The sequence below is a fragment of the Myripristis murdjan genome, chromosome 15 (genome assembly GCF_902150065.1).
Source record: "Myripristis murdjan chromosome 15, fMyrMur1.1, whole genome shotgun sequence".
NCBI lineage: Eukaryota > Metazoa > Chordata > Actinopteri > Holocentriformes > Holocentridae > Myripristis > Myripristis murdjan.
Window position 1 is genome coordinate 21,373,388 of NC_043994.1, and position 26,782 is coordinate 21,400,169.

General features: G+C 40.3%; 3 protein-coding genes across 10 annotated transcripts in view; 2 read left to right on the forward strand and 1 right to left on the reverse strand.

Moving 5' to 3' along the window:
• The window catches only part of psme4a (proteasome activator subunit 4a), a 32,893-nt gene extending 27,997 nt beyond the window's left edge, over positions 1–4,896 (forward strand). For 3 of the 6 annotated variants that reach the window (XM_030070090.1, XM_030070093.1, XM_030070095.1), the window contains 4 exons: positions 728–883; positions 2,691–2,853; positions 2,946–3,079; positions 3,407–4,896. In XM_030070090.1, coding sequence (XP_029925950.1) covers positions 728–883; positions 2,691–2,853; positions 2,946–3,079; positions 3,407–3,541 — 588 coding nt within the window. In that variant the 3' untranslated portion in view covers positions 3,542–4,896. Of the gene's footprint in view, positions 1–727; positions 884–1,226; positions 2,164–2,690; positions 2,854–2,945; positions 3,080–3,406 lie in introns of those variants that run through there. The other 3 variants (XM_030070091.1, XM_030070092.1, XM_030070094.1) reach the window with 3 other exon arrangements.
• Positions 4,897–7,011: 2,115 nt separating this feature from the next.
• Positions 7,012–8,816, forward strand: gpr75 (G protein-coupled receptor 75). Its single transcript, XM_030070096.1, has one exon. The coding sequence runs from the start codon at positions 7,173–7,175 to the stop codon at positions 8,814–8,816; it is 1,644 nt and encodes a 547-aa protein (XP_029925956.1). The 5' UTR covers positions 7,012–7,172.
• Positions 8,817–10,195: 1,379 nt separating this feature from the next.
• erlec1 (endoplasmic reticulum lectin 1) lies at positions 10,196–16,061 on the reverse strand. 3 transcript variants are annotated; one of them, XM_030070099.1, is made up of 14 exons: positions 15,744–16,061; positions 15,413–15,517; positions 14,929–15,009; positions 14,628–14,705; positions 14,458–14,521; positions 14,300–14,346; positions 13,971–14,194; positions 13,439–13,580; positions 12,732–12,893; positions 12,581–12,640; positions 12,093–12,211; positions 11,923–12,000; positions 11,709–11,784; positions 10,196–11,048 (listed from the first exon to the last, which is right to left on the reverse strand). In XM_030070099.1, exons 1-14 carry the CDS (start codon positions 15,879–15,881, stop codon positions 10,977–10,979), a joined length of 1,446 nt encoding a protein of 481 aa, XP_029925959.1. In that variant the 5' UTR covers positions 15,882–16,061; the 3' UTR covers positions 10,196–10,976. The 3 variants fall into 3 exon arrangements, with proteins under 3 accessions (XP_029925959.1, XP_029925958.1, XP_029925957.1); XM_030070098.1 differs by having other exon boundaries at positions 12,093–12,217; XM_030070097.1 differs by having other exon boundaries at positions 12,093–12,217; positions 12,551–12,640.
• Positions 16,062–26,782: the final 10,721 nt, after the last annotated feature.

A 26,782-nucleotide genomic window follows, 5' to 3' on the forward strand; every position in this document is an offset into this window, starting at 1 on the left:
ATTTTATAACTTATGTGTTAACATGTAAGTTAAAACAACGTTTAAAGAGGTTAGACACTCAGTTTCAGCATTCCCCAGCTGTTTTGCCTATAACCCAAGACTGATTGCTCTACTCCATAATCTGTATCGGCATCATGCCATTGTGCAGCTCCATGGAAAATAAAAGGAAAAGCTAGGAAATGGGAGTAGTACAGTGCTGAGGACGGTTTAGTGTTGATAAGGGTGCATTTTTGATGCTTACTTGATAGCTCTATTATACCAAAGCTCATCATTTGTGAAATTAAAGAGAAACATACCAAGAACCTTCAAAGTCAGTCTTACATTCATTCCAAATGGAATAGCTCCAGGCTGTAGATTGGAATGATTGCATCAGATCAAATTTGTGCTGAAACGAATAGTTCATTAATCAGTTGTTATTGTTTTGATAGATAAATCCTTTTGATCATTTATCAAGTACAAATAATCTTTTGTTGCTTACAGCTTCATAAATGGCAAGGATTGTTTGCTTTTCTACATTTAATAGAATCACAAAACTAATACCTCAGTATTTAATTTTCCACATTTCATTTTTTGGGGGTGCTGTGAAGACTAAGTTATCAATTTCAAGATACTACTTTGATGTTTGTTAACTTAGTTTGGTCCATTGTTGTTGTTGTTGTTGTTGTTTTAACAAAATTTCAATTACTTAGAATCAGTTGTCAGTGCTAGATTTGTCTTTGTGTTGCAGATTGCTGGCAGTAGCTCCTGGCATGCTCGCTACACGGTGCTGACATACCTCCAGATTATGGTCTTTTACAACCTGTTCACCTTCATGAGTGACCAAAAAGCAGTCAATGATGTCCGAGCTCTGGTAATACGCCTGCTTGAGGATGAGCAGCTGGAGGTAACAAAAAAAAAAAAAAAAAAAAACACATTCACTACTCTTACCACAAACAAACACAGTGAACCTTTTTTATTTTGGATCTTGAAGTAGATGGTTGTATTGGGGCATTACATTTGCTCATAATGTTAAACAGAAAGCTAAAGCATACCGTCAGTCTGGCACAGCTGCCTTAAGTTGAACATGCATGTGGATGATAATGGAAGACGACTCAGATATGAACAGGCGGTATGGCAGGCTGATTATATAATGATCGCGATTGGCCAGTGCATGCTTATTTATGCTAGCAGGCGCTCTCACTGTCTTTCAGCTTCACTGTAATGATTCAGCACTCTCCTCCTTCTAGCTCTCCACTCTCTTCCCCCTCCAGTCCTCTCGCAATCGCCATGGAAACCACATGCAGTAATCTGTTGCTATGGAGATAACGTTCAGATTGAAGGAGGATGAGAGGGCGAGAGATGGAGTAGGGAGAAAGGAGAAGTGGGGGATGGATGCAAGTAGCCTTTTTTGTCTTGCCTCTCCTACCAAAGTGAAGATGATTTACCTATCATATGGTCCATTACAGGCCGTAACTGTATGACACCCTCCTTACTCTTACTGTTGTGCCTATCATTTACATTCACATATCATTTGTTTGTATGTATGTTTGTATCAGCGTCAAAATAGGTCTTTTGCTGAACATTGCTGAAAGAATTTCATCTGAGCAAATATTATTCACAATAATCCTTCCATGTAAATGTATGGCCAGTTGAGCTCAGGTCCTGATACTGGATCTGGGATCAAAATTTCCCTGCCTTTCCTCTTTAACTGACTCCCTATTGCTACCAGCAAAGAAGCTGAATAGGCCTTTGTCTATTAGTATGGATGTGTGCTGGTAATATTCTCCAAACCTGATAGTAAAAACAAGCCTTGCAGAATAATTTCTAACCATGTATGGAGCCTAAGAAATCGTATTCTTGGTGATGAGCTGCCTTGTCACGTGGGTACTTTATTATTCTCGCGTGAAGGGTAGTCCAACACAGAATTCATAGTTGAAGCTGGTCCTCTCTGCTCGCAGATCGCTTCAGAGTAGTCCACAGCCTTTGTGTACTCAAGGATGCATCTGAATCACTAAAGGAGCTCCCATTCTCTGCCTTCTTTAGCTATTGAATTCAGTTTTGCCAGCCCAACAAGATGTTGCATCAGTGCTGCTGCATGGACAAGTCATTACTCATCTGCAAAACTAGATGGATACTCAATAGCTGAACTGTGTATTATAAAAGCAAACATTACAGAAACTAAAACACCTATTGATAGTGCTGTAGGGTTTATTTATGCTTCAAGTGCGTTTTTTATTCATTTATTTATTTATTTATTTATTTATTTATCAATCTTGCATAAATGCAATCTTGCATAAATGCATTTATCAATCTTGCATTAATGCAAGATTGATTAATAAAAAGACATTGAATTAATTAATTTATCTACATTTTGTAACCTATCAGCTATTCATAACTTCAAATTTTGTGGGTCACAGGAATTGAACAACTGACACATTTGTTTGATGTTTCAGTTTTAATTTAAATATCATTCAAATATCCAGTTAACAGGCATAAGATGTAAGCCATAACAAATTTAAAAATTGATCTGAGCAGTGTGTCATATTAACGTTACTGTTTATAGTGGGAAATCACTTTAACAACTGGCAACCAGGTAGTAAATAGTAGCTTTCGAATCAAGTAGGAGCATTACAGTGTGTATTGTTGCAAAGTGATACTGTGAACTTTTAAACTGTATTCCCCCTCTTCCTCTTTCTGTATCTGTGTGGTAGGTCAGAGAAATGGCTGCTACCACTCTCAGTGGCTTCCTTCAGTGCAATTTTCTGTCCATGGACGCCCCCATGCAGGCACACTTTGAGGCTCTCTGCAAGACTTGCTTGCCTAAGAAGAGGAAGAGGGAGCTGGGATCTGTAGTAGACACCATACCCTCTGCCGGTAAGTTCATGACCATCATAAGAACCAATACCTAACACATTGTCCTTATGCTCTATTTCTTCATGGTCTCCCCACCCGTTGTGTTTGTATAGACCTGGTACGGCGCCATGCAGGTGTGCTTGGGTTGAGTGCATGTATTCTCTCCAGCCCGTATGATGTACCCACCTGGATGCCTCAGTTATTGATGGACCTGAGTGCCCACCTCAACGACACCCAACCCATTGAAGTATGTTGTATCACCTACTGTATCCTCAGTTATTTTTATTCTCACCAATAGTGTTGGACAGGGGTTATGTTTTTGTCTGATTTTGTCTGCTTGATTGTTTGTTAGCAGGAAATCTCAAAAATTATGAAGGGATTTGCATAAAACTTGGTGTGTCATTAGATATATTCTCAAGTGACATTTTTGGGTAAATCCAAACAATGATAATAATTCAGTGAATATAAAGGCAACACAAAGAAAACCTAGGCATCCAGTGAGGTTTGTCTTTTAATGGGCTTCATTAGCTGTAATTTATGTATGACACTTGCCCTTGTGTTTGGGGTCTTCCAGATGACTGTGAAGAAAACTCTGTCTAACTTCCGGCGGACTCACCATGACAACTGGCAAGAACACAAGCAGCAGTTCACAGATGACCAGCTGTTGGTTTTGACTGACCTGCTCGTCTCACCCTGTTATTATGCCTAGACCTGGTACATCATTTTCACCTTTGACTTTTCATCCACAGCATGAACACACTATTCTAGAAAAGTGAGGTCGCACAAACATTCAACTTAAACTTTACTGATGATGATCAGTGTTTGTCTTTAGGGCAAGATATAACTGGAGGGAGGGATATTTTTTTCCCTTGTAAAAGAGACATCTCCTTGAGCCGCCTTTTTTATACATTTTTCCCCTTTTACATCAGTTTGGGTTATCCTCAGACTGCACCCACACCAGCCTGCATGAAGGAAGAGGCCCCAGGTCCTGACAGAAGATTGGCAGAGTGCTGCACCCTGGAGACAGAGTGGCATGCATAAGGACTGAAGATTTATGTATTTAGGTCTCATTTACATTTCTACTATACTTAATATTTAAGGTTCAATCATAGCAGGGATGACTGGCCTGCAGTTTGTAACATTTCTGTACAGTTTTTTTTTTTGTTTTTTTTTTAGTTTGTTTGCTTAGTGTGGTAAAGTGCATGGGTGTGTGTGTGCGCGCACGTATGCGTTTGTGGGGTGCTTGAAGACATCTGCGGGTGTCCCACAGGTCTCAGGATTATATCCCGAGTATCAACTCTGAGCCAACACATTGTCCAGCAGAGGACATACTCTTTGCTATCTTCCAATAGTGAAGTGTTTGTTATTAGCCAGAGAGTAGGACTATTGCACAATAGTCTTCTTTAGGTTAGACTCTAACCTGGAACACACACAATGTTTGTGTGGCAGTTTGATCTATATATGATTATATGCATCATGTATGTGTATATAACATGGTATAGCAAACATTCACAAACATATTTATTTATTTATTTAATTTTTTTTCTCTTTTGAAGTGCTAATGTTTTAATTTTCATAGAAAGTGTTGCAGAGATTCTGAGTAGATTGCTGAGCTTTTAGCAGTGGAATTTGCTTTAATCTTCTCTTGCATAGAAAGGGAGAGAGAAAGCTCCCCGATGCTGTGCTGTGAAATTTTTGCTGTGTGAATCTTAGCACAGTTCAATTATCATGGCATGTGTCTCAATGCAAGGAAACAACTGAACTGCCTGTCCAGAATTGTGATCGAGAATTGTGATCTGTTCCCTTTGGTCCTTGGTATCAGTTACCTTTTTTTTTTTTTTTTTTTTTTTTTTTTTTCTAAAATCCAGTGAGATATTATTTCAGTTTGATTTTTTTTTTTTTTTAATCCCTGAAGACTTGAAACCAGTCCAATTGAAGCATTTAGTACCTCACTTACATATAGTGTAGTGCCAAAACTGCAGTGATTTTTTTTTCTTTTTCTTTTTTAGATGTAATGTTTGCTTATTGAATGAAGTAAAATAATAAACTTTGTTTGTAACAAAATTGCATTTGATCTTTAACATTTGATTGAAGAACGGTCTCACAATATTGAAATATACATACTGAGTTAGGGATTCAACTTGAAAAAGGTCTTGGCAAATTATGAAATGAGCCCTTTTGGATAACTTGAAAAATTACTAAAAAAAAAAATCTTTTTCCTGGGAAAGCTTCCACGTCTACAACAATACCTTAAATGTACTGAAGATTACTTTCAGACTTCAGATATAAAGTCAAGTTCAGTAAAGGCTGAAGACCTGAGTGTAGCTGCAATCCACTTAAAACGTGACCTTTTCAGGTCATTTCATTTTCCTGTCAGGGGATGCCTTGCATTTTAAAACTACAGCTATAACAAGAAGACAGAGTAAGTAAATTATGGGGGGAAAAGACAATCAGGATGATTTTCCATGTTAAAAATGTTTTGTTCTCTCCCTCTTGTCTTACTCATCTTGAAACCCCCTCAAAATGATCTCCTGACCCCCAAATTGAAAACACTGGTTTAGGAGAGTCAGATAAAGATGCATGAACTTAAAAGACAGAGAAATGGATATTTTCCAGTACTTGGAGTGCAAATGTTTTTACGCAGTTAGCACAATGTTTCAAGTAAGATTATGTAATTCCACAGTGGAAACCATTGTCTCTTTAAAAAGGAAGGCTAGGGTTTTCAGTTTGGATTGGCTGTGTTCCGCTGGAAAATACCCAATAAATGCACACGTGATACAATGACTGTTTACCAAAAAAAAAACGTCACAACATCACAGTAATTTGGTAAAATCTTTAGGTGTAATCCCATGCAAAGACAACTTCTTCCTCAAACAGGGCTGACAGCAGCCTAAAGCCAGTCTGCTGCAGTCCTCGGCTGGAGCCCCTCCGTGCCACATGACTGCCCGGCCCTGCTTTAAATATTAATACGCTCGCAGAAAATCACCTCTCATACTCATATTTGTGTCTCCTATGGCAACCGTGTTGCCGAGCTGCTGCTCAAGGACGACTCAGCGAGGCGCAAAACTGTAATTTGTGACAACGTAATGTATCAAAATAATAGACATGTAAATATTAATAATTTCTTTAACATTTGCAAATCCGGCCTAACCTCTCTCTCTGTCTCCCTCTCTTTCAGATTTATTTATTTATTTATTTATTTATTTGATAATTAAATTGCGTAATTTTGTAGCAGGAGGTGTGCCGTTTTCAAATAATAGCGCTTTTTCATCGCTGGGAAGGCGTGTGTCCTAACCTTTTTCTCAGTCCGCTCCGGTCACTATTCACATGATGTGACTTATCTAGTGAGACTACAGAGGAAAAAGACTTTGGCCCGGGTCCTAATTGCGCGTCTTTGTGGCAAACCTACAAGTAAGGCCGGCTGAACTAAGGTGAGCTTTGGAGATACTTGAATGCAGTAGTTATGCCCATGCCCGTATACGTAGGCAGTGACTTCATACTCATTTTTCAGCGCACGTCCAGTGGCCATTGCTCCTGTAAAGAATGGATCCATCGTAAAGAAAACGAAGATCTTGGAACCGCCGGCGCCGTAAACGCAGTCAAGACAATGTGGACGTGAAAGGACATATCGTCCATTGAAATATTTTCCATCAGACCGCTAATTATTTTTGGTTAGTCCTACTGCTATTTTTTTTTTTTTTTTTAAACGTTGGTGTTTTTTTTTTCTCTCAAGCCGCGGTGCGCTCAGTTGCTGTCATATATCTTGAAAATGAAGATGGGATATATCGAATGATGATGGACACAAGATCTATTACAGACGGTACGTAATTTTTTTTTCAGTGTGTGTGTGTGTGTGTGTGTGTGTGTGTGTGTGTGTGTGTGTGTGTGTGTGTGTGTGTGTGTGCGTGCGTGCGTGTGCGTGGTGCACAGCATCATATGGATTGTGGATGTGGTGATGCATATGGGCTGAAACGCACATTAGAAAATGCAATCACTGATTTTCACACATACATGGGCTATGTGTGTCCTCTTGATTTTCTTGTGTCTGTCTTTGGTCGATGAGGAATTATAATGGCTATAACTGACCAAGTGTAGCAGGGCATATATTTGTGTAGGCCTACCAGTATGTTGGCTACTTGCTTTCACTATTTACACTGGATGAACACTGTAGAGCCCCTCCTCTGCACGATAGAATAGCTAATATGTGACTTTTTTTTTTTTTTATCCTTCCTAGGACTCTACCAAGGAGGCAGCAGATATTGTCATCCTGCAACTCTTCCAACAAAGGAATGATATTCAAACCAGTGAGCTTTTGATCATCACAAACTGTTGTTGATACAATGAACACCACTGGTGCACCATTGGACCTGGTGGATGTGCCAAGACAGCAGAACTTCAATGGCACCCTGAGTGCACAGCCCCCCTCAGGATGGGCTGTCATCCACACTGCTACCCTAACCTCCTGCTCGCTCCTCCTCATCTTCATCTTCTGTCTGGGCTCTTACGGCAACCTGGTTGTGTTCCTGTCCTTTTTTGACCCGGCGTTTCGCAAGTTCCGCACCAACTTTGACTTCATGATCCTCAACCTGTCGTTCTGTGATTTGTTCATCTGCTGCGTGACTGCCCCCATGTTTGCTCTGGTGCTCTTCTTAGACGCGGGAGGAGGAGATGGTGTGTCTAAGAGTTTCTGCTTTGCCTTCCACCTCACCAGCTCAGGCTTCATCATCATGTCCCTGGAGACGGTGGCCGTCATCGCCTTGCACAGACTGCGCATGGTCCTGGGTCAGCAGCCCAACCGTACTGCCTCCTTCTCCTGCACACTGGCCCTCACGGCCCTGCTGTGGACATCCAGCTTCACCATGGCTGCCCTTCTCACCATGCGCGCTTTTCCACGTAAAGATGGACCCTGCTTGCCCCACTTTGGCCTGGCAAGCGGGCAGGCCAGGGTTGTCCTTTATGTCTATCTGGCAGACTTTGCCTTTTGTGTGGCTGTGGTGTCGGTGTCCTATCTGATGATTGCTCAGACCCTGAGGAAGAATGCACAAGTGAGGAAATGTCCCATCATAACTGTAGATGCCACACGCCCCCCACCGCCACCCCCTCTCATTGCAGCAGGCTTTGAGGGCATACAGTGTGCAGTTCAGGCCCCCTCTCTCTACCGAAACCAGACTTACAACAAACTGCAGCATGTTCAGACACACACCTACGCCAACAGGACCAGCCAGCCTCTGGTGCCGGGGGCTGCTCAAGGAGCCACATGCTGTCAGCTGGTGTCCTCAGTCAATTTGGCCACAGCTAAGGACTCCAAGGCAGTGGTCACCTGTGTAGTGATAGTGTTCTCTGTGCTGCTTTGCTGCTTGCCCATGGGAGTTTCACTGGCACAGGATGTCTTATCACCAGAGAGCAGCTTTGCACATTACCAGTTTGAACTGTGTGGTTTTGTGCTCATTTTTCTCAAGTCAGGCATCAACCCGTTTGTGTACTCGCGCAACAGCGCAGGTCTCCGCCGCCGTGTGCTGTGCTGCCTTCAGTGGGTGGCGTTGGGCTTTCTCTGTTGTAAGCAAAAGACTCGCCTGCATGCTATGGGGAAGGGCAGTTTGGAAGTCAATCGCAATAAATCCTCCCATCATGAGACCAACTCAGCCTATGTACTGTCACCCAAGCCACAAAGGAGGCTGGTGGACCAGGCCTGTGGGCCCAGTCACTCCAGGGATTGTGCTGGCAGCCCAAGGGCCACAGGTGGACGCAAACCTCGCCCCCCGAGTACTTCTACACCCATCAACACCCGAATTGAGCCGTACTACAGTATATATAACAGCAGTCCCTCTGCAGGGCCCAGCTCCCCAAACAGCCTGCAGCCTGTCAGCTCTCAGACATTTGGCTTTGCTAAGTCCTATGTAGCCATGCACTACCACACCCACCAAGAAGCACTACAAGACTTTGAAAGCACCTCAGTGCATCAGATTCCCATACCTTCAGTCTAATTAATGAGCTGCAAAGCAGAAGAGGTTTGCACAACCCTTGTCATGGCTTTAAATCTCATGTAATTCACGAGAGCAACACAATAATAGCCCATTTTCTGTATTTGGAATTAGTATTAACCTTTTGTTCTTTTCTGCCGTGGTAATACATGTACAGTGCACTTGAGTGGAAAAAATTACATGAATAATATCTACTCTAGGCTTCTCCGTGAAAACTACTTAAAGGACAGTTTTGTTCAGAAGCAGATTTGTAATGGGAATATCTGTCCCAAAGTGTTATGTAGTGTTACTGAACTGTTTTTACAGACATGGCATTTTCATACTCTAAACCAGAAGTACACAACTATGTGCCATCATGACCCTGTAGGTTTTCATTCTAACCAAATATTACACCAGCTGATTTCACTGATCGCTCCTCTCTGATTAGTGATATCAGCTGCTGCTGGAGATGGAGTGAAAACCTGTGCAAGCCTACACATGGCTTCCCTCGATGGCACATGGTTGCACTTTACTCGGTCTTTCTCTTCACAAGAAAACTGTATTCGTGAACCTCATACATTTTCTAACTCAATAAATGTTTGACAAGTGCAGTGGATCTGAGCCTTACCTGCTTTGATGGCGTCTCTGGCAGCAGGAGGGGCCAAACATATGACAGACATGTTGTGCAGTGGATAATATTCTAGGCCTCGGGTCCACTGGGGTTTGTATAACTATGATGTCAGAAATACATTTACTCAGGAGAATACTAAAATCCTGAGACCAGACCCATCAGTTGACCCCTCTTATAAAAAGAGTCAAGGAGATGGTAAAATATTCTGCCTGTGTAGGATTTTTTGTTTCCTCTCAAAATTTTGTTGGAATATTCAGTGAAAAACCATTAAAGTGCAAATCTGTCTTGGGAATGTGCTTATTTGTAAATAAATGCCGACTTTATATTTCATAACATTTTAGTCTTCTAATCAATCTCTGTTAGTGAAGGCCTCTTTTTGGGAAAAATACATCATTATTATTTTTTTTTTTTCTTATCATGTATACTGAAGTTAGAACAGAGGTTACAGCAGAGTTGGCACTGTATCTTGGGTTAAGAGTGAGTTTGCTATTTTTTGTTATTAAAAATGATTGCAGTTAATAGAAATAGTTTGTTGCTGCTGTTCTACACTCCAATGTACTGGAAATTTGCCGTTTAACATTATGACAAGTATTTAAGATTGTCTCACACCAATCATCAGCACCCTCTAGTGGCCATCAACTGATCATGCTGCCTCTGTTCATATCCTAGTGGTGGACATGCCACAAAGCCTCTATAAAAATGTAATGTATGGGCTAAATGTTCATTTGAAGATAATATTTTTGCCTATATGGAAATGTAATTGAACAATGAATTGTGTTTCATCTTAGTTTTATTCTTTGCAGCCAATTAATTTTCCACAGTACAGCAGTGATCAGAACCCCAGTGTGTGTCCTTATAAAACCATATCACCTCTTATAAGGACCCACAGACTGACATATGTCCATACAGGAACACTCACCCGTTGCTATTTCACAGCACAAGCTAGTTCATAAGTTACACTCACTCATCCTGTAAAATAACAAAACCAAGTACACATTCTCACTACTGCAGAACACGCTTTCAAACTCACTTTGTTTCAAACCTACAAGTGCAAAGTGCCACGGTCAAGCAGCTAATCATTTCAAATTACCCACACACATGAAACAGACTTAAAATGACAATAAAAATCACCAAGAACATTGATTCCCCTGATGATAATGAATCCCCCTGATTCATCGTTCCTTTGCTTTGCCGTTAATTAACACAAAGAGAAGCACAGATACCAAGTACAGGCAACAGGTCCGCTGCCTTATGGAGTGAGGAGTCTGCCCAATGTCGCTTTGTTTTCTGAAAGTCTGAATTTATCCGTCTGCAGGAGTGCAGCATGACCCATCACACACTGATCAGGTCATGGGCTGGAGTTTTGCTCCTGGGTTACATTAATGCAGCCTTAGGATCAGCCTGTGACTACCTCAACCTTTATTCTGGCTTTACTGCAGTATCATGGGCGTCTTTCTTCCTCCACACAATCTTCTATTTCTATTTCAACGTCCTCTCTCCTCAAGCGCACGCCTGTCCGATTCCTTCATGCCCACTTGCTGATTTTTGTCCGTTTAGTTGGAGACTGACAGAAGTCCGTGCTCATCAGCGGTGTCGAGAATCCTGCATATGACTGGAGACTCAACCTGATCAACAGAAAAGTAAATGAAATGTAAAATTCCCTGACTTTTCATGACTAAAATGTTGAATTTCCATGACACATAACAACCTAACAACCTCTTTCCCTAAATTTTTAAACACACTTATGATTCAGAGATTGAATAAAAGTTTATTATTGTTTTATTTTGCAAGGGAAATGAACACAGTGGAAACAAATACTACATTTGGTTAATAACTGGTTAGCGATTTTTTTTTTTTTTTTAACTGCACCAACATATTCCATGACGTGTCCCCAGACTTTTCAAAAATCCTTTCAAAAGGATTTTTTTTTTTTTTTTACATCACTGTAAACAAAAAACCTTAATTTGGTTTCATCAGTGTTTTTCTGTTCGTCATTGTTTCACTGTAGATGAGTTGAGTGTTTTCTATGGTTTTGTCCTCATTGCACCTCCTGGACTCAAATGAGCACGTTAAGTATTCTAACACAACATATCGTACAGTGATTGGGGAAATACAAGGTAAATGGCCTTTTGGTTCAAAGTGACAGCAGTATTGTCATCACTGAGCTTTGTGTGTGTGTGTGTGTGTGTGTGTGTGTGTGCAGTTCAGTGTGACACCTCCTACATTACCACGAAGTGTGGGTCAGTTTGTGTGACTCATTCGTCAGAGGTCACTAGTCAACTTACCCCAAGGATGTACTGACAGGTCTGAGGCTCCAGCATGTAGACAGTGACGGCATGAGGAGAGTCAGACTCCTTGCATCTGACAGAGAGAAGAGGAATGAGATTAGTGACTAAATTGGGAAACTCGAGGCTATTTTCTTATTCGTGTCAGCCCGGGGATGTGTCACTGGACCGACGCTGTCCCTCCTCCCCGGGAGCATTCATGGCAGAGACTCACTTGAGTTTGACGATGACCTGTCTGGGCTTCCCTGTCAAATCACACATGTCCCCGTGGCCGTAAAAGTGGGAGACCAACCTACAGTGGGCAACAGAGAAAAAAATAACAACAGCAACAACAACAATACTGGTTTTATCTGTAGTTATGTTAGCAGGAGATGGACATCATACTTGACTTTCTGCACTCCGTCGTCCTTGAGCTGGTAGGAGCGGGCCACGTTCTTCTTGGCCCATTCAAGATGCTCCTCGATGTTCCAGCTCCCCACCACCACAATGTTCTTCCCTTGCTCCTTATCCTGAAGGGAAAAAAATTTCACAAGTGTTATAGGAACAGTTTACCTAAAGTGCAAAAATAATACAAAATTACTACCAATAGCAAATAATGGCTAGAAGCCACACTCAAAAGGCTATGAAGTACATATTTTATATATATGGTTGTCATAATAATACTATTTTAATAAAGACTTAATACATTGCTCAAGTGCCTTGGATTTCTTTTTTATTCTTCATTTTAACAAAAAAAGGTGCAATTTATCAGTCCAGATAGTTTATCTACCTATATATCCATAGGCATACTAAATAAATGCATTTATTCTGCAATTCCAAAGCTTCAATCAACACACACTCACATCCAAAAGGGACCCAAAAGGGACCCTCACCTCATGATACTGATGTACATGTTTTCCGTAACAGAACTCATATTTCCACCAACCTACACCCTGAAAAACAGAGATTGAGGTCATTATAAAAATGCCATAGTATTTTTCATGAAACATTTTCGTTAAGGTGCTGCGAGTGAGCAGGCCTCACCCCGTGCAGACAGTATGAGCCGCTGAGGAACTCCTTGATCAGCTGGTCATCCGTCAGACGGGAGATGTGTGTGGTGCCGACGGTGACCTGAGACTGCCCACCAACGGTCATGGGCTTGTGAGTGGAGGTGAACGCCTCCTCTCTCACTGGTGACACCTCCTCCTGTCACATGTCAAAGGCAGAAACAGGCGTCCCACTGTGTCAAATGTATAAATCCCTGACTTTTCCACAACTTTCCATACACTGAATGTTGAATTTCCATGAAATATACACTGTAAAAGTAACATGAGATTCCTTCCTTGACCAAAATTTTAAACACACGTCAGAGTCAGATGTCTTGTTTGTTCAAGTTCAAATTATTTAAAGCCTCAAATTTATTTAAAGACTTAATTCTTATAGTGGGCAAGAAAAAAAAACAAACTCCCCAAATAAATGCAGTTGTGTTTTATTCTGCAGGGGAAGAGAACACAAAGTGAATGCAATAGAGAGTAAATATTATATTATTGAGTAATGAGTAACTAATTATTTTTTTTTACCTTTAGGCTGATAAAATTCCATGATTTTCCATTTCTTGCCCCAAAAACTTATGAAATTTCTTGACTTTCCACGACCCGTGTAAAATCTTTATAAATGAGGCTGGGCATCATCTTTACATGTGCCACCCACTTTTTCCCTTTCTGCTTTTTCTGCCCATCAGGCGTTCTCACCTCCCTGGCGTCAGAGGCGGCACTGAAAGGAGGTTTGAGCTGTTCCTCTTGCTCCCTGTCCAGCTGGGTGAGACGCTGAGGCCGCAGAGGGGAGCCCGACAGAGCCTGGCAGAATATGTTGTTCACCGGGGACGACTTGAACCTGGAGGGACAGTCACTGCCACTTTAGCAAAGTCTGAACATATTAGGATTTTAAAACAGAAATATTCACAAAAGAAATTACATGAATAATTCTTAGTATTTCCCGCATCAAATCTGGTGTCCAAGTAAATTTTAGTGTTAGACAGATTCCTCCTGTGTAACTGAGATGGGCAAAGCTAGCATTCAAACCTGGTGTTACTGGACTACAATGACCATAATTCATAGTATCTCTGACACAGTGCCTGATTGTATGTGCCAACACAAACTGAAAATAGAGACAAAGCCTATATGTTGTACTTGCTTGACTGAATGGAAATACAATAGTCAACTAATGCTGCAAAAGGAAGTTAGTAAATGCCACTTTAGTACCTATTTTTTTTTCCTAATATACCTGTATTTTGGGTGTGCACAGAGCAGTGGAGTCAGCACCACCACCTCATATTCACAGGTGGTGACTTCAGCGATGGACAGGATCTCATGCTTGGCCTCTGGATGGCAGACATACAGCACAGACGTGGAGCGAGGCTGGTTCTGTTTCAGCACACAGGGAGTCCCATTCCCCATCTCCAAAGGGTAGTAGGGAGTCAGCTGACCTTCTATATTCTTAGTAGGCACCTAGGCACCGACACAGAGAGACGGAAACAAAAATAGATATGCAAATGAGTCAACAGGTCAAACTGACACTATGGACGGCTGAAGGTGCCTCGTTGTTAGACCTACCTCTTTCTCTGTTTCAGATTTTGCACTGTCTGCCTCTTCCACTTTTTCTGCAAAGACAGAATTCATAGCTTTAGCACAGCAGGGGAAACAATTCAGTAAATATGGATGGACTGATAATCATGCATACAACTATAAATCAAGTTCACAATCAAACTCACCTGTTGTGGCAGAGGGGCTCCCCTGCGCCATGTTTCCAAGGAAGTATTCCTGAACGCTGATTTTCTGTGGAAATATAAATCATTGCTCTCAGTGTATATTGTGTTCTGAATGGTGGGAAGAAACTTCACATTAACACATGAAAATAACTTGATCTGGTGTGCACACTGACCTGCCCAGTCTCTTTCTCTTCATGATACTGTCTTATATGCTTCCCATGGCACACTTCATATGTCCAGTATGACTCAATCTGCAATGTTTCACGAAGAGAATTAGGTTTCAAGGGGACAAGGGGTTTATTTATTTATTTATTTTCCCCAGTGTACCAGTAACCATCTGCACTATGGAGGAAAAATAACACAGACAAGTTCCGAGACATACTCTTCTAACTTAGATTTGAATATATGCCCAGTCTAACCTGAAAGCAGTAGTGAAATTAGACAGAAATAGTAGTGAAACCTGAGGGTTCTCACCCTGTAGGAACAGCTGCTCTGCTTGAAGAGAGGCTCCAGCAAGGCACGCGGACTTGGCCCGCTGTAATCTTTATCCTCATCCTGAGACAAAGACACAATGACAGTGCAAGAGAGGTGAGGATGACAAAGTCAGACATTTAAACACAGCAAGAAAAAATATGAGTGATCCACTATTAACTAAAGCCCACATTATGGCCATTATCTCCCCATTTATATTTCTATATTCTTGCTTAAAACATCTCAGATAGTAACATGATTCCCTCTGTGGAGGACTGTTACCTCCACCAGTCATAATCCCAAAATGAAATGATGTGCAGACATGAAACAGGTGTATTGAGAAAGAAAGCCACACCTATCCCTGTTTCAGCTACTAACAAGTGGCTATTAATCTTAATTAGATTGGATTTTATTTTATAGTAACATCATACATACAACTGGGGGGGATCTCTGGAAAGCTGCTTAAAGCTCCCACCATTCATCTCACCTCATCTCCAGCTGACAAGGAAGGCAGGAGGCATTTGTATTTCTCCTTCTCTGTTGTTGTCATGATGACAAAGTCATCCTCGCTGTAAAGTGCACCGGATGCTGGCTGAAATGCACAAAACAAACCTAAAGTCAGCTGTAAGGCTAAGACAAAAAAAAAAAAAAAAAAAAAAAAAAAAAAAAAAAAAAAAAAAAGAGAAATACTGACCAACCGAGCAGGATGCCAGGAGAACAGCTGAAACACAGCCGCACAGGCAACCAGCCACAGTTTACCTCGGCTCAAGTGTAAATATGTAACTTGTGAAATAATTTCACTGAGGCTCAGGACATACCAGCGTGAACTCAGCCCCCGGCCAGGTGATTTTGAAAGGGATTTCATCTGTGAAGGTTGGATACCCCCCTCTGTTTGCCGAGACGCCGCTGCAAACCTCCAGCAGACCACCGAGAAACAGCAACAACAGCCCGGCCATCGTCGCCCGTCCGGCCGCCGAGCACCAACCCGCTCAAGTTACCGTGACTCTCCTCATGTAACCGCTCGACACCGAGGTACCCGAGCAAATTTAGTCTCCTGAGGGTTATCCCAAGTCCGGTTGACAGATGTAAAGGAGTGCCTAAGAGTGAAGCGGATGTCAACACACCACACAATACCGGAAGTGAATTATTTGCGTGCCACGTCGTTTTCCGTGTACATGCGGTTGTGGTGACAGCAGCGACCACTGGCGGCCACATGTGAGACTGCAGGAGAAACGACAGGTAGGGTAAGTTTGGAAAATCAGAAATAGTCTCTTACACTTCGATATTTATGGATAAAAAACAACAATGTGGAAGTCTGAAGTAGTCAACAAGAGCCTTAACTGCTAAAGACTTCACCTCACTAGGGTATTACATTAAATTACATGGGTTTGAAAACTATGGCAGCATAAACTGGTAACAATGTGCCAGACAATGTGGTAAAAATAATATCTGACAAATCTCACATAGGCTATTATAGCACCTTCCGAGCTGGCCTGTATAATAAGACCATGGTGACCTGAGGTACAGCTACACTTCATATGGGCTCCCTTCTACCATGCTCACTCTGAATGAAATGATGTACACACACAAAACATCTCCTAAACATAAATGAAAATGACAAGACTTTCTCTCTGTTCTGTCTTCCTACAATGTATTGATAAAGGAGGAATTATAAGCAACAAAGGGCTTAGAACAGTTATAAGACAGTTGTTAGCCCAACTTTAGATATGTGTCTGTGATAAGCCAGATCTTTAGGCTAACATTTGCCTTTATTTTCCTAATTTGCATCTATTATATAGTAACAGTGCATCTAGATATACCTCACATACGGATAAAATGCCCTGGATTTTATGATTTTATGAAACATGACAAATGGGATTTGTCTCGGCCTCTATATTGTTCAATGAGTCGATTCTGCAATGAAGATTTACACATTACAACAAAATAACAAGACAATGAGCAGCCTCTGGTGATTGGGGGCCCCTGGTGGCCTGTGCCCCATGTGCCCGGTCAGTAATCCTGCCTAGTTTATAATCAGCTTCGTAATACATAACAGTGTTTTGTTTTGTTTGGTTCTTTCTTCAAAGACATGGGTTGAAGGCCTCCTGATCTTCATAAAATCCAGAAAAATCAAAACCTTACCTATTCCTTCTTATTCAACCTTTCATCCGTATGCTGTGTGATTGGATGATGGGGCCGTGATATTGCATTTGAGACTGGGTGTAAGTTTGAGTCGGTCCTCTTTGATTCATAGCTGGAGATAGAAGTACCTTGCCCCCAGCTTTATTTCATCACCTTTCGTTCTTGAGTTATTAAGCTGCTGAGCAAACCTTGGAGACGGATAGGGCCTGTACTGACGTCGGTGTCAGTTACAATCCAGGTCCCTAATCCTTATCGTCTCTGCATCGGCTGTGGATCTTCTGCTGCATACCGTTGGATCTTTTTTTACTTAATGAGCCTATTGATAAGCAACCTCAGGCGCTGTGCTAACATTTGGTCATTGTCCATTAAGATTATAGTATTTATTAAGTCTGGAAAATCAGAAGCAGTAGGCCTACCAAAGCAGAACAATCTATCTATAAGCCACCATTTTTACTAGTACACCTTTTTTTTTTTTTTTTTTTTTTTAAATAAATATAGGCATAAATACATACAATAATACACACATGATGTCAATACGACAATATGGGCATACAAGAAGATAGAAAAAAAAACAGAAAAGACAGAAAACATTCAGTGAAATTAAATGGATAGTACTACTACAGCAGAAAATTAAACTGAGAGTGCCAAATACTATTTTTAATAGATGAACATCCATATGACAAGAAGAGCATATTTTCTTTTTCTTTTCTTTTCTTCTTTTTTTTTTACAGTCCTATATTAGTGCTTTTTTATTATTATTATTATTTTTCCCATCTCCCAACTGAAAAACAAATGCAAATGGGTTTCCCTTTCCTCGCTACTGAGATAATCTTTAGTCTTCCTGTCTAAAACTTAGCAAAGCAGCCTCAAATACATCATTGAACAAGATTTTCTAGCACTGGGGCAAAACGTGACACACTTATTCTCTGTATTCAATATGTGAATTAGTGAGACTTCACATAAAAGGCCTAAAGTTGTAATTCAACACAGACTCTATGAACCATGAGATCCAGCGTTATCATTGCAGTCCACATTATTTAAACATTATTGATACATTCATTACAACTGTATTAAGGTAGAAGCTGAACAGGTGATCTATGAGTGTGTGTGTGTGTGTGTGTGTGTGTATGAGAGAGAGAGAGAAAGAGAGAGGTGTGCTCATTGAGATTCAGCAGCCCACACAGTAAAGTTCCCTAGCCAGACGTATCTCTGGCTCTGCTCTGATGGTCTGCTCTCACTGTGGGGATAGCACCACATAAACAGTATCCTCTCCACACAGGAGTTTGACGGCTGCAGTTTTTACTGTAAATTGGAAAGTGTCATAAAGCGAGCGCCAAGCAAGCAAGGGAAAGAGAAAACTCATTTAAAATGGTGTTCTCAAGTTGAACTGGATAAATCTTAACTGAGTGTTGTTGTTGTTTTTTCTCCTGGTGCTATAGACTGTGGTCTTGCATGCTGCTGGCAGATGTGGACAGACCTATTTATGTCAGATCTACACTAATCCATCCATACGCAAGGCCATGAGACTTAAATGGGGGGAAATGAAAAGCTGTTTTGTGCTACCTGATTTCTGTGCTGCTCTACTTGGCCAAAAGAAGAAGATCACAGTGAAATCGCATTTGAGATCTTTTGAGATGCAAATGCACTTCTGCTATGTGTTGGTTTAATTGGTGAAACATAAATTCCCCTGCCCTCACTAAACGTACCTACACCCTGATTTACTGAGATATGAGCTACATGAAAAAAAAGAAGAAAAAAAAGAAAAACTGTTGTTGGATGCAGACCACAGCTTGCCTGAGGCATTAAGACTCCTCTTTCGTTTAGGCTGAGAGAGGTTTCTAGGACATGAAGGCACAAAATAAAGGCAGATTGCCTCATCTCTGCCTCCCAATGGATGAATTTGGAAGTATGACAGTATGTGTTTGTGCTTATTGGATTCTTTGATGTTTATCAGCCCTCAGAGTCCTTAACAAAGTGTAAGCAGAGAGAGAAGCTGTGGAATTACTTACATTTCCTCTTCTTTTTTTAAAGTCATTAGTGCTGCTCAGGACTTCATGCGGGACTTATTTAACAAATTTATTTAAACCCTGCTACCTACACGTAAGCTTAATTATTTAACATTTTATGTGTTGGCTACATAATACACGCCAGCAATACAAGTGATAAAAGATCAACTTTTTGAGGCAATTTTGTGTCACTGTCTCATGCATGTGTTGATTCAGAGTCTAGACAGCTGTATGGCAATAAATGTTTTTTAAGTGGTGCACACAGTTGAAGAAAAAAAACAAAAAAAACAAATGCAACCTTACATTTTAGACTTGAAGACAATAATGTGTTGCATTTTGCCATAACCGGAGAGGGTCTTGAATTCATGGAAACGTTCTCCTTCAGCTGACTCAAAGCCAGAGATGAGCATTTTCCCACCTGTTGGTGGAGCTGTTGATATGAATATGGGGAGAGCACAAGACAGGAGAGAAGGAGAGATTATAGCAGAGATTTTGAGACAAAGAGTGAGAGGATTAGGTGGAGAAAGGGATATGGAGAAACAGGGAAGGATACAAGCAAGAGAACATCCCACTAGATCATCCACCCTCTTCCACAGCTCCGCTCTGCATACATACCAGCTTCTGCTCGCATCAATATGCTGTGGCACGCACACCGTCTAAGATAGATAGATAGATAGATAGATAGATAGATAGATAAATAGATAGATAGATAGATATGAACAAATCAAATGTCAAGATATATTTCAGTGAATCCCTCAGTATCAAGATTGTGATGATAGGCTATTGTAATGGATATTTCATAAGGTAATGACACAAGACACATTTGATAAACAATCATCAAGTCACATCACACATCACCCTCACACCACAGTCTAATAATTCCAGACAGTTGCATCCCTTTACTGTAATGCAGCCTTTAAACCCAGGAGTATATATCCCAGATGATACCTGCTCTCATATCACAAGATTGATATAATGTTGTTATATCGTCCAGCTCTAATATATAGTAATTACACTGAACTTGTATGATGGTGCCATGGTAACTATTATTTTGCACTGAATGAGGCAATACTCACATTTCTTTCTGTTTCTCTGATGAATGTATACATCTAAAAATAATGATTTAAATAAAAAAAAAAATAAAAAAAAAAAACCCTAACCCATCATGTCCAGATCTGATACAAATGCATAACATTCAAATCATGGCAACAGATTAAGAGTCTTCCATTTCAGTTTCCAGTCCACATTTTCAAAGTAGATAAATCACAGACACTCAAGCAAGTGTTTTTTTTTTTTTTTTTTTTTTTCCCAGCAAATATATGCTTCATTTTAGCAGGAATTATACTGAAACAGTGATCTGAAACCTTAAAAGTAGTGACAGCTTAGATGTGACCGACCAAAGGAGCCAAAACTCTTAATGGAGCTGGTATTTAAAGCTCCCTTGTTAGTTCCTTCCTTGCTGCGTGTTCACCGACTTCCCGGAGCCTCACTAGCTTAGTTTGTGCTCCTGTGTCAATAACTGAACTCACCACTTCCAGAATGAGCATTTTCATTTATTTTACTGCCATCCTTGAGGTGAATCTGATTTGCATAGATGCTTTCCACACACACTCACCTTATGCATAATTGATACAACTGTCATCTCCCAAACCATAATAACATCATTCCAAAGGGAGGAGAGAGAAATGAATCTTGGCATTTGAAGGTCTCAAATGAGAGTACGGTATCTCCTGAGCTGTCACCCCAAAATGCACATGTAATAGAATATGTTGGAATTCAGATCAATATCGCCGCTTATGCTAGACTTTGGTCATGACATTCAGTATTGAAAATATAAGGCTTTTTTTTTTTTTTTTTTTTTTTTTTTTTTTACATTTTGGGTTCTTATTTCCTCCTAGGATTTCCCTTAACTTTCCCCTCAGGCTAGAAGCACATATGTGTGATAAATCAATTATGATTCATTTCAGCATTCATTTTAATGCTGCCGTCTGCACACTTGGGAGAATGATTGCTGTTGCGGCATACCTTTTTCCTGCTGTCAAAATCACACACACTCCAAACAAATGGTGAGATCACTGGTGTGACGAGAAATAAACAAGTCTCAGGCAGATTAGGCTAACCGATTTTACCATTTAGAATAATCTTGAGAAAAGTGGTGGGCATGTTCACCAGCATAAGGTGTTTAAATGGCAGAGCATGCAGTGTGCTACCTGATATGCATTTTAAAGTGCTCAGGCTGTTCTAATTGTGTCCCCTATGCAGCTACAAACTTGTCACTTAAGCACCTGTTGTTTAACATATCTGCCGCATTTTCAAACTAAAGCATTATACTGCAGGCTAAATGAGCCGCATAGGAGCATATATCTTGGATAAATACTCCAAAGAAACAAAACAAACCAGGCAGTGAAACATGAAAGCACTAGATTAAACCGTGCCAGTCGATCAGAGTGCAACTTTCCACATCCCCGCAGAGAAGGTAATGAGAGAGCACTTTTGTTTAGATGGATCTGGATGGGCTCCAGATATTCACCGAGCTGATCCTTGCTAAATTTATCTGTGGCTGAGCCTGGATGGGCCTCTGATGCAGGAACATCAGAGAGGGGGCAGAAGAGACAGAACATCCCTGAGACTCTGGATACAAAGAGATGGCACTGAACTCATCATTAAGTTCATGCCCTACAGTAGAAACAGTAAAAGTATATGAGAAACCCTGAAACCAAATATGATATCATTCAACAACTGAAAATATATTTCACCATGGTGGGTAATTTCTTTGGTTTGCATGAGTTTATCCCATCCCTAATAGAGATGCACCAACTAGAGATGCATTGATTATTGTGGCTGATACTGATACAATAACCAATAACATTACTTTTGCACAATTTGAACGATGAAGAGTAACCTCTTAGACTGACCCGTTCATTTTCCCGCTGTCAATACACTCGCTGTAAACAAACTGTAGTTAACACAAGGGAGGTCATTTTTACTGACATTCTTCATCAAATATTTATCTGTTTCTTCACTAAAAGTGCTAACAGAGAGACAGTGGGCCCAGAGAAAACCTTGTCACATTGAAAATGATGTGCTATAAAACACCCAACATGTTGTGCTTGTTTAAAATAACATTCTCTGATGACAGGCAGTCAAAACACATCAGCATTTAATGAATAATGACATCAAAAAAAATCGATCTGACTGTCTTCAAATAAGTAAAATATAATAGCAGAGAGCCACAGAAGAACTGCAACTTTTGTAAGGAAAAGCTCCACATTACTGGACATAATTATTGCCTGTAATTAACATTATCGGAACAAAAACAATAACTAAATTTTCTCATTTATTAGAGGATAATATATCAGCCACAGTTATGCTGTGCATCCCTAATCCATAACAAACTGTTTCATCTGATAAGAATGAAACACATTTCTGTACTTTGGGTGTCAATGTCCTTGTGAAATCTGATATGTTGTGTGTGAAGGCTGGCCTCTTTAGTAAGCTCCCTGCATGGGGAAGCCTTTGGTTATTCCAGCTAACGCACCCCAACCCATTCGGACCGTTCCCCAATGTGACCATGGATGTTTAAGTTAATGTTGTGTGCATTCCACAGAGACTATAAACTGTTTAGGAGTCTTGAGAAGCTATGCCTGAAAAAAAAAAAAAAAAAAAAAAAAAAAAAAAAAAAACACTGAAACCCCAGAAGTACATTTTGTCTATAAACAAGAATAGAAAGTGGGTTAACTGCTTCAAAATGCACCCTAAGCAGAGTGCATAAGCTCGAAGAGCTTAGGGAAGCTGGAGAGACTTTGAGACTCAAAGTCATTTAGTGTTTCTTCACAGTTGGAGAGTGAATTGCGCAAATACTGCAAGGTGATGTTGTAGCAGGTATTATAGGAGAGCAGAAGTCTTGACTCAGACTGAATTGGCAGAGAACGGACACCTTGGGCATTTTATCAATGCAAACATTTCAGCAGGTGGAGAGTGTAAAGAAAGATCTCGACTCCAAACAAACAAGGCCTGTGAAACCTTTGGACGGGAGACATTACATCTAAATATTGCCTCTGAGTATGTATTGGATATGCTGAGTCAGATTTACATTCAACTGCCAGTTCTGGTGTTATTGCTGCAATGAAATCCCACATAATCCGTCACCCTTTGAATGTATAGAGAAGAGTCTCACTGGCGCCAATTTAGGCTGCAGATGGGTGTAATTGGATGAAATATGTGAGAGATGATGGCTTCTTCAGCTATTTTATGTGTACTAAACTGCCTGCCACTTATCCACTTGAAGAGTAAACCATTCTCTGTGTCAAAGAAATAAATGACAACTGAGGGAAAACAAACTGTGAGGGCAAGAGCTTCACTTATTACATGTAGCATAGCTTTTAAATGTGTTTTTTTTTTTTTTTTACTCTTTAAGAGATATTTTAGTCTCTGAGCCAGGTATTCAAATATGGCAAATAACAAAACTACAGCATATTAGTGAAACAGCATACTCTGACTGCACATGATTGACACCTCATAGATGGGAGGAAAAAAGAAATAAAACTGGAATCAGGACTCCAGCCTTATATAATGCATATCAGATACTGACCACATGAGGCTTTAATGTCCATGGCCATGTCAACTCTTAATTAAGCTCAGTCAAGTTAAATGTAATTTCATTATCTGAATAGATATTGTATACATTGTTCTCTGTTTGCTATTTTTGAAAGCTTCAGAATAAATGAATCACGTGTACTCGTGTGCATGTCATGGAGGAATATAAGCAATAAGAGATTAGTGTAATTAGTATGCATAACATTCTTCCCTATTATGCCTTAGACAAATTCTAATGTTCTTTATATCCACTGCCTCTGCAAGTTAAAGGAGGGATTCTAATTGATTCTAATTTAGAGACTAAGCATGAGGTTAATATTCATTCCAATAATAAGAGGTAGTCATCAAAACCACATTTCACAAGGCTCCATTTTGCACATCTCCCCATATGTCATCTAATTTATCCAGGTGTATTTGGCTCCGTAAAAGGCCAATATTATGCACTTTGTGCTGGCTGTGCCCTTGCACTGTACCCACAGCAGTATGCAGCCTATTAAATTTCAAGGTCTCCCTCCAGGGGACTCAGCACACACTGATGTATCCCTTTTCAGCCTCCATCCCTGTGGCTGTTCCTCAGTTAATTTGCTGCTCTAGACATATGCAAAGTTTACTTACTTTTTTTTGTTTGTTGTACTCTAAAACATGGCACATAGTATCCATATATCTCATTTACCCTGGGTTTGTTCAATTGTTACAACATATTTGGTATTTTTAATGCCAAAAACCTGCATAACCAGTCCTCATTGAAAATACAATGCTGCAACTTTCTATTTTCATTATGCATTTTTTCCCCCAACCTCTATCTCCAACATCAAATTATCAGCAGCTGTATGGCAATGGTGTAGATTAGGTCATTCGGTAAACAATGTATGGCGTTTATACTCAAATGAAAAAGACACGCCGATCTCATATCGGCAGGTTGGTATCACACTGCCTCTTTTCCAAATGGCACAAGGAATTTGACCTTTTCATGATCTTGGTGCTGTCAAAGGATGACCTTTCTGCAAAGCATCACAGAGACAATGTGTATGTGTTAGATCCTTTAGACAAGGCACAAGCTTCCTCAAAATTACTTGTCGATAACCACAGTGTGAACAAAATTAAAAAAAAAAAAAAAAAAAAAAAAAAATCTGTGATTTGGCATCACTTTAACACTTGGCCATACTAGTGCAAGATGTAGCCCCCTTCTTGGGTTGTAGCTCGTCAGATAATAATTTGGTGTAGTGCTTAAAAGTTTCAGTTCGATAATTCACCAAAAAAAAAAAAAAAAAAAAAAAAAAAAAAAAAATCACAAAAAAAAGTTCAGACACATTTACTCCATTGGCTTTGATGAAGGCTGTGACTGGATCTCTAGAGAATAATTCAATTCAATTCAATTCAAACACCCACATAAAATCTGTTAATGTTTTTTCAAGACATTTTCACACCTCTTTTTCTGGGAGTCAAGAAACTTAGTAAATCAATAAACTTTTCTTTTACTTTTAGGTCTCTGGGTGCAACCTGAGGGAATTGGAGGAGGAGTAGGTTGAGAGTGGGCAGGTTGGCATCCCTGGTGGGTCAAGGTGAGTCTGCTAGCCTGATGGCTTGTTCACTCTGCAGATGTCACCTGGTCATTATCCCGAGGCAGCCATCTGCCAGTTGGTCCTACAGGGCTTGGCCACTCAGTCTTCTGGGCCTTGTGTGACTGACAGGATCCATGCTGCGTTCTCTTCTATCCTGACCCGCTCCTCCACCTGGCTTCACTGTCCAAAAGGGCAGGATGGTCAGGGCCGGTGGGGAAAGACAGAGGACGCACACAGAGATCCAAAAAAAGGAAGCTTTGAAGTCTCTGCCACAGCCTAAACTGGGATAAATTAATGATGCATCTGCAGTTTTTACCTGGGCTCCCCTCACAGCTGACTGCTTGGCTTCTTACCCTCAGTGCTGTCGGGATGTAGAGGTATGCTGCCAAAATAAACTCCAACCTCCCCGATCGACTTTTTGAATTCAGCTTCCAGTGGTTTTACCTAGAAAGTGCTCTACCTGATTATTCTTTTTCATAAAATTATCTTTTGAGGGAAAACTTAGACAGTAAGCTAATGAAGGGGATCGTAACATCAGAAATTTTAATAATTGTCAGCCCCTAAATCTTTCAGGAAGTGTCTCTGGGCGGGTAATTAGCTTTGAAAATTAGAGTCTTACTTTCGGACAGACTTAATCATTTTTCCTTCAAGGTGTTGGATTTTGTCATGACTTCTGATTTCAAGTTGTAATTTTGACTTGATGGGATTTTCGGTTAATCTCTCTGGCTCATTAGAATGAGATTAAATTTCTTCAAGGGAGAAAAGCAATCTTTTTCTGCTATCATTGAGAAGTAAATTAGATTCTCCCGCATGTACAGTATATTCATGACATATTTTCTCTGTTTGTTGCCCTGCAGTATGAGCACACAGTTAGATATGTGTGCTCAAATAAACATAAAGAACATTTGCTCATAGACACACACAGGCATGCATGCAATATGAGCACACATAAGCTAAGTTTTTTTGTGACTGACTGGATATCAGTTTGACAAAGAGCGATTAATAAAATTCATTTTAGTTAAGCCTGCCAGTGCAAGTGTGCTTTGTAAAATATTACAGGGTTGTGATGATGATGACAGTGTTTAGTTAATGTCATTTTATATCCTTTGCACTATTTGACGAAATAGGTGTCGTAGCCTGAAAGAAATATACCCTGTACGACAGACTAAATTTTGAACTTATTTTAATGTGCTGTCATTAAACTCAGATAGTTTGTGGTGATTTATCGTAACGGGACAGGGGGGAGGCACAGGATTCTTTGGATAGAGTACTGGCTTGCTACTGTTTAGCTTTGCAGACTCTTTAAGTTTCAATTTGTCACCTCCTCTTAGTGAACAAATGTCCATACTTAACACCAGAATTTCATTAAGACAAATAGGATGTGCAGCCTTGTGATTTAGGTGAAAAGGCAGTTTATTTTTTAACATAAAATCTTGCCTAATGCAACTTTTAGGAAGTCCCTTATGGGTAGAGAAACACCTTAAACATCTTAATTCTCAAATTCTTGCTACAGGCTACAACAGCGAAGACTTTGCAGTGTCTAGTTTAATG